General features: G+C 34.6%; 1 protein-coding gene across 2 annotated transcripts; it reads left to right on the top strand.

Moving 5' to 3' along the window:
• On the top strand, positions 1 to 4,302 carry LOC142344436 (ectonucleotide pyrophosphatase/phosphodiesterase family member 5-like). Of its 2 annotated transcripts, none has more exons than XM_075396078.1 (2): positions 1 to 50; positions 3,011 to 4,302. In XM_075396078.1, exon 2 carries the CDS (start codon positions 3,138 to 3,140, stop codon positions 4,281 to 4,283), a length of 1,146 nt encoding a protein of 381 aa, XP_075252193.1. In that variant the 5' UTR covers positions 1 to 50; positions 3,011 to 3,137; the 3' UTR covers positions 4,284 to 4,302. The 2 variants fall into 2 exon arrangements, with proteins under 2 accessions (XP_075252193.1, XP_075252192.1); XM_075396077.1 differs by lacking the exon at positions 1 to 50 and adding an exon at positions 1,245 to 1,392.
• Positions 4,303 to 13,509: the final 9,207 nt, after the last annotated feature.

Raw genomic sequence — 13,509 nt, 5'->3', positions numbered from 1 at the left:
ATGGTGGATGGAAACTGTCTGTGGATTTGAACAAACTGCTTTTTGTATAAGTATGCATTACAATCCCACGCGCATTTTTTGTAATTATGATTTGTAAATGATAAAAACTAAATCAAATGTTACTAAATCTAAAGTTACTAAATCAACCTTTTAGCACAACTGAAGTTCTTATTTTTTCATAAAGGAGTTTTTGCTAAAATTAATTCCCACCTTCTCGTCTCTTGTTCCCAATGTCTTCACCAAAAAAACTTTTTTCAATTGGCCAAATAGTTGCTGGTGGCATTCGAAATAAACGCATTATCTATCGCCACTATGTAGATTGTGCACTATGTATTTTTAAGGAACCAGGTCTTTCCCATTATAGCCCCCCCCCCCCCCCAGCTTAGTGGTCAGATAACGCAAAGCCCCCCCATCATGGTTAATATACCATAATGGGGGTTGGTATATTTTCATGGGGGGGCTATAATGGGAAAAACCCAAGGAACCTTTATAGAGCTTGACGCAGTCAACATACCCAACTGTAAGCCATCAAACTCATTTAATAATATTGTTATTGATTTGAAAACGATTGTGATTCTGTATTTGTACATGCAGGTTAATGGAAACTCACGTTGAAAGTGCTATTAACCTCGAGAATTGCATTATTCAAATCTTCTGCTTTCACAAAATCAGGTCTCGGGTCTTCTTTGTTCAGAGATGTCCTCCATCTTCCCCGCCAAGAAGCTTTTGGTCTCTTCTCTTACGTTTAAATACAGAACATACCGAATCTTCTATAACCGAACATAGCGAGTCTCTGTTGCGTTCAAAAACGACGACACCAAAGATACCGATGCTATTTTACGTTTAAACCAAAGATTTCGACATTATTTTAGAATGTGTATGTTCGGCCTTGTGGACTAAGAAGGTCTTTTTATTCGGCGACTTCCAATAGATTGACATTGACAGCTGTAGGGATACTTTATATCATTGAGTTACTATGTCGGATCCGAATTTCAATCATTTTCTCAGGCTCGGTCACATGACAGTTTATCCATTTTACACCATTCCATAATACCCAAACCTATTATACCCAATGCACTTTGATCTCTTCGTTCAATAATCCGATTACAAATTGGCACTCGCTGTTTCAAGCATGTTTCAACATACTAAAGTGGGCAAACCCGGGTCAAGGTTTGGCGATGAATTTTGGAAAGAAATGCGGTAAAATGCGGTGAACAAAAAATTTTCTTACATCTTTTTGCGGTGAATGCGGTGACTTATTTATTTTCACCGCGTTCTCAGTATTCTTACAAAAAAGAATCGTCCCAACACGGGTTCGAACCTCTGACCTCCTGGATGCCTTTAACTGCTTAGTCCACCACCCCTCCTCTCACTTCATCTTTTAAATTTCTGGTGAATTTAAACCAGATTGAGTAAACTTTGGAAATCATATGCGGTGAATTTTTGTAAGAAATGCGGTGAATTCCGCGGTGAATTTTTTGTAAGAAATGCGGTGAAATGTGATGAATTATTTTTTTCACCGCATTCACCGCTTTCACCGCATTTCTTACATTAATTTGCCACAAAAGTGGATGCGGTGAATTTTTGTAAGAAATGCGGTGAGCTTTGCGGTGAATTTTTGTAGGAAATGCGGTGAAAAGCGGTGAAATGCGGTGAAATGTTTATTTTCACCGCAATCACCGCATTTCTTACAAAAATTCACCGCATTCAACGCATTTCTTACAAAAATTTACCCAAAAACCTCGACCCGGAAATTAATCCAATGTTTGATTGTGATAGTTTCATATCAAGGCCCATTGGCAGTTTTATTAAGTAGTCGGCTAAATAGTCGTTCTCAAAATGGCAAATTGCGGGTATAATAGCATTGGGTATAATGGCATTTGGTAAATATCCTGATATCTCAGGCTCATATAAAACTTAAAATGAAACGATAAGCGGTCTTGTGTTTGTTAAACATCTAAGAAACGCAAATTAGACCTAGAAAGATAGACAGATGAAAGAAACATCGCTATAGCATTAAATGGTGCCGTGAATATTAGCCGAAAGGAAAATTAGCCGAATGGAATATTAGCTGAAAAGGAGATATTAACCAATCAGATTTCAGAACGCGCAAATGTTATTGTGAGATTAACAAGTTTGGTCGTGATATTTTGTTCGGTTGTGATAGATTCATATCAAGTCCCATAGGCCGCTGAGGCATGACCGTGGTCCGCGATGCATGGCCAAATACGTTAATTTCATGTGTAAGCGAGTTAGATAATTGCGCATCCTACTTATGTTTGCTTACCGCAATTAGTTCATGGAATTTGTTCTTCTAATTTTCTTTCTTTTGACTTTTTCGGCTAATTTCTACGTCGGCTAATATTCCGGACACCGCATTAAATACTAATCACACCATCTAAGGTTAAATGATTGCCAATTAAGGTCATCAATAATTTGCAAAATAATGATTCTTTTCGTTGCTCTATCGTAAACTTCGAAACTCATCATCAAACAAATGTGAACAAAATATTTACTAAAACTAATTATTAACTTTTACTACGGCTGAAGTTTTGGATTTTTTGGACCTTGTTCATAAGCTTTCGTCAATAGTAGTTTATTGTTCACGCGAGCTTCATGGTAAAATACAGAATGATTTGTTTACATTTGAATAAAACAAACTTAAAATATTTATTAACATATGTTTGCTTAAAAACATCTTTTTTTTTCAACTGCCCGGTTCTTGTCGTTTCCAGAATCACGGCTTCGTTTCAGTCGTTGATTTTTCTCGAATTGAATTCATTTTTCTTTCATTGTCATGTTCTACGACGATTTATGGAAGCCTAACAACATGAATTACCATTAACACCTTTTTAAATCGCCATTAATACCTTTTTTTAAAATAAATTTAGCAGTAATTTATGTGTATTTTTTCATCGATGACTTCAATTTTGTTCAATCTAGTTACATTTTGCTCAATCGCTCAAATATCAGGATCCAATGTTATATTAATATCCGTTGACGCTTTCAGGTATGACTATATAGAAAAATACTCAAAATATTTGCCGACGTTGACTAACCTTCTCAAAGAGTCCACATTTCTAACCCATGGAATTCAAAGTGTATTCCCTACCGTCACTTTCCCAAATCACTGGTCCATGGTAACCGGACTTTACCCAGAATCTCACGGAATAGTAGCCAACACTTTCTACGATCGAGCATTGAACAAAACTTTTGACATGTATGTGTCAAATTTTGCCTTTTGGAACCAAACAGAGCCCATTTGGATAACGGCCGAAAAGCAGAATATCCCGACAATTTTAGCCCATTTTCCGGGTTCTTCTGTCGAAGAGTTCAAAGCAAGCTACACTTACAAAACTGGCATCTACGAAGCACCATTATTTTCATTCAAATATCTTATAGATAAAATTTTTGAAGCCTTCAATTCCGAAAAAAATCCTGCCAAATTTGCAATAGTTTATTCTGGTCAACCAGACAACACCGGCCACAAATACGGCGCGGACGATGAATTTGTGATTCAAAAATTAATTGATATCGATTTCGGTATTGACTATTTACTACGAAAAATGTCGCCTAATGATAATTTGATAATAACCGCCGACCACGGCATGGCTTCTATTGACGAAAATTTGCTCTTAGATTTAGACGAATTAAACAAAAAATCGCCCATTTTTGACCCAAATTTAACAGATAGCGCCATTTTTGATGACCCGTTAATTTTAGTGTACGCAAAAACTGGAAAATTAGCAGAATTACAAATAAACTTTGAAGAGGTTAAAAAACAATATACAGATATTCAATGGTACTCGAGACAAGAAATTCCAAAACGCTGGCATTTTTCTGGCAACGGTGTTCGAAGTCCAGACATTTTAGGAATTGTTAACGAACATTCGAGCTTGAAGGACAAAATATCGTATTATAGGGGAAACCACGGCTGGGATAACGAATTGCTTGAAATGCGTCCAGTTTTTGTGGGTTACGGTGCTAGATTCAAAAAAGGGTTCCAATACGATGGGTTTGTTGAAATGGTTGACATTTACCCGTTGCTTGCCGACCTTATTGGGCTAAATTACAGCTCAAAAGATATTAATGGAAGTTTTGAAAGAGTGGAACCATTTCTGACTTCTGATTTTCAGCATTTAGAGAGGCACATTTGGTCGGGTGATGAAAAACTGAAACTAGCGGCAAAACTAACAGCATTAATCTTAATCGGTGGTTTTATCCTTGTAAAATTAGTCGATTTCATTATTAGTAAAAGCACAAGAGCTAGAAAAGTAGATTAAAATTAGTTTTTTTATGTTAGTTTTTTGTTATCTAATATTTTTTTTGTTATCTTTTATGTTATCCATTAGCTATTAACACGAGGTTGCTAAAAAGCAAAACACAAACAACTATTATTTTTTGGGAGTTTGTATGATTATAATAATTTTTACTTCTGATCAGCATTTTCACCTCTATTGTGTTTGCTGAAATAGCTCGTGAATTGTGTTTTTACCGAATAAGAATACAAAACTTATGTTTGAAGAAAAGTCGAGATAAATAACTTATAAGAATTTAGTTTAATAATTTCTTGTTTTAGTTGTGTAATTGCTAAAAACAGGATATGTATTTCAACCTGCCGTTTATTAACACATGACGGTTCGCAACTCACTTCTGAAACTATTCTCTACGTCATTATCTTCACTGTGGTGACTACAATCTTTTTGGTGACTACAAATATTTTAATTGCGTCCAAAATTTTATTTTCTTGAATGAAAATCATTGCAACACAGATTGAAAGCAGCATGTTTGATCTAACGTTAAGGCTAAATGAGAGCTCAAACTCACATAATTATTTCATTGAGGAAAGGGAATGAAACAACAAGTAATCATACTTCCCACGTTTGGGTTACAGAGGAAATTTTTGTTGAAATGGCGTAAAAAACATCAGAGATTAGAGTAGAAAAATGGTTGAAAATCGGTTGCCTACGGGAGAAAGATCTGGCCCTAGAAACAATTTATATTAAAAAAAAATTGAACGCACTTTTTGGGGTGGGGGGGGGGGGCGCAAACAACTTGCAGCTACTTATCTATTCCAAAAATTTCTCATAAAGATAAATTGTTTTTTTTTTAATATAGAAACTGTAGAAAAAGGAATTCAAGCTGCCCTAAAAAATTTTAAAGGAATAATGGGGTCTTTTCGAGAAAGGAAGTCCTATAATGCGAGAAAAATGACAATGTAATTATTATTTCATGAAATTTTTCAACAAAAATTGGATCGTTTCTTTTTTCCCACCCAGTACCTTTGCCGCCATAGAGAGCACGCGTCATTAAATACACACAAATAAACACAAAAAAATATGACGAGCGTTTGGGGGGTGAGGGCGCAAATAATTTGCACCTACTAAGATATTTCAAAAATTTCTAATAAAAAATAATTGATTTTTTAAAATAGAAAATGTCGAAATAGAAATGCAAGCGACACTAGAAATGCTTTCAAGAAATAATAATATTTTTTCCGTTTGTGCCCATCGCTAATTGGATGCATATTATTTGCATCCCAGACGCACCCCCATTTTTAAATAACGATTTATTTTGTAATCACATGTGCTCTGTAACGGGGGGTACATAACGTGCCCCGTGAAGGAGCACAAACAGAAACGATCCAAATAATGATAACGCGATAGCAATAATTCCTGAGTGTTTATTCGGAAAATGGTATATCTAAAAATCCCCTCATTGAATATTTGGACAATTTTGATAATAATTTGTTACCAGATTTTCATCCACAAAATGCCATCTTAATGCATCGGACGAAAGCTGAAAACGCAAAAACGAGAATTGGCAAAAATTTTTTTCTTGAAGTCTTTTAGCAAAAATTAGGTCAAACAGACAACACAGGCCACAACTACGGCGCGGACGATGAATTTGTGATTCAAAAAATAATAGATATCGACTTCGGTATTGACTATTAAAGATAATTTGATAATAACCGCCGATCACGGCATGGCTTCTATTGACGAAAATTTGCTCTTAGATTTAGAAGAATTAAACAAAAAATCGCCCATTTTTGACCCAAATTTAACAGATAGCGCCATTTTTGACGACCCGTTAATTTTAGTGTACGCAAAAACTGGAAAATTAGCAGAATTACAAGTTAACTTTGAAAAAGTTGAAAAAACAATATACAGATATTCAAGGGTACTCGAGAAAATAAATTCCAAAACGCTGGCATTTTTCTGGCAACGATGTTCGAAGTCGAGACATTTTAGGAATCGTTAACGAACATTCGAGCTTGAAGGACAAAATGTCGTATTATAGGGGAAACCACGGCTGGGATAACGAATTGCTTGAAATGCGTCCAGTTTTTTTTCTGGGTTCGGTGCTAGATTCAAAAAAGGGTTCCAATACGATGGGTTTGATCAAATGGTTGACATTTACCTTTTGCTTGCCGACCTCATCGGGCTAAATTACAGCTCAAAAGATATTAATGGAAGTTTTGAAAGAGTGGAACCATTTCTGCCTTCTGATTTTCAGCATATAGAGAGGCACGTTTGGTCGGGTGATGAAAAACTGAAACTAGCGGCAAAACTAACAGCATTAATCTTAATGGGTGGTTTTATCTTTGTAAAATTAGTCGATTTCATTTTTAGTAAAAGCACAACAGCTAGAAAAGTAGATTAAAATTAGATTTTTTATGTTAGTTTTTTTGTTATCTAATATTTTATTTTGTTAGTTTTATGTTATCTATTATTTATTAACACGAGGTTGCCAAAAGCAAAACACAAACAGCTATTATTATTATTTGGGAGTTAGTATGATTAATCATTTTTACTTCTGATCAGCTTTTTCTCCTCTATTGTGTTGCTGAAATAGCTCGTGAATTGTGTTTTTACCGAAAAAGAAAACAAAACTTATGTTTGAAGAAAAGTTGAGATATATAACTGTCAAGAATTTAATTTAATGATTTCATGTTTTATTTGTGTAATTGCAAAAAAACAGGATATGTATTTCAACCTGCCATTTATTAACACATGATGGTTCGCAACTCACTTTTGAAACTATTCTCTACGTCATTATCTTCACTGTGGTGACTACAATCTTTTTGGTGACTACAAATATTTTAATTGCGTCCAAAATTTTTTCTTCTTGAATGAAATTCATTGCAACACAGATTGAAAGCAGCATGTTTGATCTAACGTTAAGGCTAAATGAGAGCTCAAACTCACATAATTATTTCATTGAGGAAAGGGAATGAAACAACAAGTAATCATACTTCCCACGTTTGGGTTACAGAGGAAATTTTTGTTGAAATGGCGTAAAAAACATCAGAGAATAGAGTAGAAAAATGGTTGAAAATAGGTTAAATCGGTTGCCTACGGGAGAAAGATCTGGCCCTAGAAACAATTTATATTAAAAAAATGGGACGGACGTTTTGGGGTGGGGGGCGCAAAAACTTGCAGCTACTAATCTATTCCAAAAATTTCTCATAAAGATAAATTGTTTTTTTAAAATAGAAACTGTAGAAAAATGAATTCAAGCTGCCCTAAAAAATTTTAAAGGAATAATGGGGTCTTTTCGAGAAAGGAAGTCCTATAAGGCGAGAAAAATGGCAATATAATTATTATTTCATGAAATTTAAAAAAAAATTGGATCTTTTCCTTTTTCCCACCCAGTACCTTCGCCGCCATAGAGAGCACGTGTCATTAAATACACACAAATAAACACGAAAAATATGACGAGCGTTTGGGGGGTGAGGGCGCAAATAATTTGCACCTACTAAGATATTTCAAAAATTTCTAATAAAAAATAATTGATTTTTTAAAATAGAAAATGTCGAAATAGAAATGCAAGCGACACTAGAAATGCTTTCAAGAAATAATAAGATTTTTTCCGTTTGTGCCCATCGCTAATTGGATGCATATTATTTGCATCCCAGACGCACCCCCATTTTTACATAACGATTTATTTTGTAATCACATGTGCTCTGTAAGGGGGGTACATAATGTGCCCCGTGAAGGAGCACAAACAGAAACGATCCAAATAATGATAACGTGATAGCAATAATTCCTGAGTGTTTATTCGGAAAATTGTATATCTAAAAATCCCCTCATTGAGTTTTAGGACAATTTTGATAATAATTTGTTACCAGATTTTCATCCGCAAAATGCCATCTTAATGCATCGGACGAAAGCTGAAAACGCAAAAGCGAGAATTGGCAAAAATTTTTTTCTTGAAGTCTTTTAGCAAAAATTGGATCAAACAGACAACACAGGCCACAAATACGGCGCGGACGATGAATTTGTGATTCAAAAAATAATAGATATCGATTTCGGTATTGACTATTTACTACGAAAAATGTCGCCTAATGATAATTTGATAATAACCGCCGACCACGGCATGGCTTCTATTGACGAAAATTTGCTCTTAGGTTTAGACGAATTAAACAAAAAATCGCCCATTTTTGACCCAAATTTAACAGATAGCGCCATTTTTGACGACCCGTTAATTTTAGTGTACGCAAAAAGTGGAAAATTAGCAGAAATACAAATTAACTTTGAAAAAGTTAAAAAAACAATATACAGAAATTCAACGGTACTCGAGAAAAGAAATTCCAAAACGCTGGCACTTTTCTGGCAACGATGTTCGAAGTCGAGACATTTTAGGAATCGTTAACGGACATTCGAGCTTGAAGGACAAAATGTCGTATTATAGGGGAAACCACGGCTGGGATAACGAATTGCTTGAAATGCGTCCATTTTTTCTGAGTTATGGAGCTAGTTTCAAAAAAGGGTTTCAATACGATGGGTTTGTGGAAATGGTTGACATTTACCCTTTGCTTGCCGACCTCATTGGGCTAAATTACAGCTCAAAAGATATTAATGGAAGTTTTGAAAGAGTGGAACCATTTCCGACTTCTGATTTTCAGCATATAGAGAGGCACATTTGGTCGGGTGACGAAAAACTGAAACTAGCGGCAAAACTAACAGCATTGATCTTAATCGGCGGTTTCATCGTAGTAAAATCAGTCGATTTCATTATTAGTAAAAGCACAAGAGCTGGAAAAGTAGATTAAAATTAGTTTTTTTATGTTAGTTTTTTTTGTTATCTAATATTCTATTTTGTTATCTTTTATGCTATCTATTATCTATTAACGCGAGGTTGCTAAAAGCAAAACACAAACAACTATTATTTTTTGGGAGTTCGCATGATTAATCATTTTTACTTCTGATCAGCATTTTCTCCTCTATTGTGTTCGCTGAAATAGTTCGTGAATTGTGTTTTTACCAAAAAAGAATACGAAACTTATGTTTGAAGAAAAGTCGAGATAAATAACTTACAAGAATTTAGTTTAAAAATTTCTTGTTTTAGTTGTGTAATTGCAAAAAAACAGGATATGTATTTCAACCTGCCGTTTATTAACACATGACGGTCCGCAACTCACTTCTGAAACTATTCTTTACGTCATTATCTTCACTGTGGTGACTACAATCTTTTTGGTGACTACAAATATTTTAATTGCGTCCAAACTTTGTTTTCTTGAATGAAAATCATTGCAACACAGATTGAAAGCAGCATGTTTGAGTTAAGGCTAAATGAGAGCTCAGCCTCACATAATTATTTCATTGAGGAAAGGGACTGAAACAACAAGTAATCACACTTCCCAGGCTTGGGTTACAGAGGAAATTTTTGTTGAAATGGCGTAAAAACATCAGAGATGAGAGTGGAAAAATGGTTGAAAATAGGTAAAACCGGTTGCCTACGGGAGAAAGATCTGGCCTAGAAAAAATTTATATTAAAAAAAATGGGACGCACATTTTGGGTTGGGGGGGGGGGGCGCAAACAACTTGCAGCTACTAATCTATTCCAAAAATTGCTCATAAAGATAAATTGTTTTTTTTTAATATAGAAACTGTAGAAAAAGGAATTCAAGCTGCCCTAAAAAATTTTAAAGGAATAATGGGGTCTTTTCGAGAAAGGAAGTCCTATAATGCGAGAAAAATGACAATGTAATTATTATTTCATGAAATTTTTCAACAAAAATTGGATCGTTTCTTTTTTACCACACAGTACCTTTGCCGCCATAGAGAGCACGCGTCATTAAATACAAAAAAATAAACACAAAAAAGTGACGAGCGTTTGGGGGGTGATGGCGCAAATAATTTGCACCTACTAAGATATTTCAAAAATTTCTAATAAAAAATAATTGATTTTTTAAAATAGAAAATGTCGAAATAGAAATGCAAGCAACACTAGAAATATTTTCAAAAAAAAAGATTTTTTTCCGCTTGTGCCCATCGCTAATTGGATGCATATTATTTGCATCACACACGCACCCCCTTTTTACATAACGATTTATTTTGTAATCACATGTGCTCTGTAACGGGGGGTAAATAACGTGCCGTGTGAAGGAGCACAAACAGAAACGATCCAAATAATGATAACGTGATAGCATTAATTCCTGAGTGTTTATTCGGAAAATTGTATATCTAAAAGTCCCCTCATTGAATTTTTGGACAACTTTGATAAAAATTTGTTACCAGATTTTCATCCACAAAATGCCATCTTAATGCATTGGACGAAAGCTGAAGACGCAAAAGCGATAATTGGCAAAATATTTATTTGATAAAGGTTGAAGTCTTTTAGCAAAAATTGGATTTCTTTTTTTTGCCCACCCAGTACCTTTGTCATCATAGAGAGCACGCGCCATTACAATGTAAAAATTATATAAAAATTAGGACTTGTGTTTGGAGTGAAATTGGATATTTTCTTCTTTTTCCCAACCAGTACATTTGTCGCTGTGGCGGCTGAGCTTAATAACTAAATTACCAAATTGAATAGCGCTTCAAGGCCATTTCAAGCCGTAAAGCTAGAATAGCATGACAAGCAAAATTTAACGCTACATTCTATCGAAGCCATAGAGATTTGTTCACTTTGTTCAACGTTTATATTTAGCAACTTTTATTAGTACACAATTGTCATACATGAAGTGAAACTCAAACTCGAACTACTTCAACCACCAGCAAAACAATACTACGACTTCACAGTATTGCATCAGATTCTTTGCTATTGGATTGCGAATCAACCTAATATTGATATAGAATATTCGACAAAACTTCTACATGGTTAACAAATTTCCCATGACATCAAATTTACACTGAAAAAGTGACGTTATGGAAAATTGTTCACATTCTGTCGACATTATTATCCACTCAACAGTTGAATTTGACATGTAAATCCACGTGGCTAGCAGCATAAAAAGGAGCTTGAAAAACTACCAAAAATCAGTTGAAATCAAAGCAAGCTACACTTACAAAACTGGCATCTACAAAGTGCCATTATTTTCATTCAAATATCTTATTCAATTCCGAAAAATATCCTGCCAAATTTGCAGTAGTTTATTCTGGTCAACCAGACATCACAGGCCACAATTACGGCGCAGACGATGAATTTGTGATTCAAAAACTAATAGATATTGATTTAGGTATTGACTATTTACTACGACATATGTCGCCTAATGATAATTTGATAAAAACCGCCGATCACGGCATGGCTTCTATTGACCAAAATTTGCTCTTAGATTTAGAAGAATTAAACAAAAAATCGCCCATTTTTGACCCAAATTTAACAGATAGCGCCATTTTTGACGACCCGTTAGTTTTAGTGTACGCAAAAGTTGGAAAATTAGCAGAATTACAAATTAACTTTGAAAAAGTTAAAAAACAATATACAGAAATTCAACGGTACTCGAGAAAAGAAATTCCAAATCGCTGGCACTTTTCTGGCAACGATGTTCGAAGTCCAGACAATTTAGGAATCGTTAACGAACATTCGAGCTTGAAGGACAAAATGTCGTATTATAGGGGAAACCACGGCTGGGATAACGAACTGCTTGAAATGCGTCCAGTTCTTCTGAGTTATAAAGCTAGATTCAAAAAAGGGTTCCAATACGATGGGTTTGTGGAAATAGTTGACATTTACCCTTTGCTTGCCGACCTCATTGGGCTAAATTACAGCTCAAAAGATATTAATGGAAATTTTGAAAGAGTGGAACCTTTTCTTACTTCTGATTTTCAGCATATAGAGAGGCACATTTGGTCGGGTGACGAAAAACTGAAACTAGCGGCAAAGCTAACAGCATTGATCTTAATTGGCGGTTTCATCGTAGTAAAATTAGTCGATTTCATTATTAGTAAAAGCACAAGAGCTGGAAAAGTAGATTAAAATTAGTTTTTTTATGTTAGTTTTTTTGTTATCTAATATTCCATTTTGTTATCTTTTATGCTATTTATTATCTATTAACGCGAGGTTGCTAAAAGCAAGACACGAACAACTATTGTTTTTTTGGGAGTTCGTATGATTAATCATTTTTACTTCTGATCAGCATTTTCTCCTCTATTGTGTTCGCTGAAATAGTTCGTGAATTGTGTTTTTACCAAAAAAGAATACGAAACTTATATTTGAAGAAAAGTCGAGATAAATAACTTACAAGAATTTAGTTTAATAATTTCTTGTTTTGGTTTTGTAATTGCAAAAAAACAGGATATGTATTTCAACCTGCCATTTATTAACACATGACGGTTCGAACTCACTTCTGAAACTATTCTCTACGTCAATATCTTCACTGTGGTGACTACAATCTTTTTGGTGACTACAAATATTTTAATTGCGTCCAAAATTTTATTTTCTTGAATGAAAATCATTGCAACACAGAGTGAAAGCAGCATGTTTGTTCTAACGTTAAGGCTAAATGAGAACTCAAACTCACACAATTATTTCATTGAGGAAAGGGAATGAAACAACAAGTAATCATACTTCCCACGTTTGGGTTACAGAGGAAAATTTTGTTGAAATGGCGTAAAAAACATCAGAGATGAGAGTGGAAAAATGGTTGAAAATAGGTAAAACCGGTTGGGTACGGGAGAAAGATCTGGCCCTAGAAACACTTTATATTGAAAAAAATGGGACGCACATTTTGGGCTGGGGGGGCGCAAACAACTTGCAGCTACTAATCTATTCCAAAAATTTCTCATGAAGATAAATTGTTTTTTTTTTAATATAGAAACTGTAGAAAAAGGAATTCAAGCTGCCCTAAAAAAGTTTAAAGGAACAATGGGGTCTTCTCGAGAAAGGAAGTCCTATAATGCGAGAAAAATGACAATATAATTATTAATTCATGAAATTTTTCAAACATTGGTTCGTTTTTTTTTCCCACCCAGTACCTTTGCCGCAATAGAGAGCACGCGTCATTAAATACACACAAATAAACACAAAAAAACATGACGAGCGTTTGGGGGGTGAGGGCGCAAATAATTTGCACCTACTAAGATATTTCAAAAATTTCTAATAAAAAATAATTGATTTTTTAAAATAGAAAATGTCGAAATAGAAATGCAAGCGACACTAGAAATGCTTTCAAGAAATAATAATATTTTTTCCGTTTGTGCCCATCGCTAATTGGATGCATATTATTTGCATCCCAGACGCACCCCCATTTTTACATAACGATTTATTTTGAAATCACATGTG

Source organism: Convolutriloba macropyga, chromosome 8, assembly GCF_964194025.1.
Source record: "Convolutriloba macropyga chromosome 8, txConMacr16.3, whole genome shotgun sequence".
Taxonomy (NCBI): domain Eukaryota; kingdom Metazoa; phylum Xenacoelomorpha; order Acoela; family Convolutidae; genus Convolutriloba; species Convolutriloba macropyga.
This window is presented reverse-complemented; position numbering and strand designations above follow the sequence as displayed.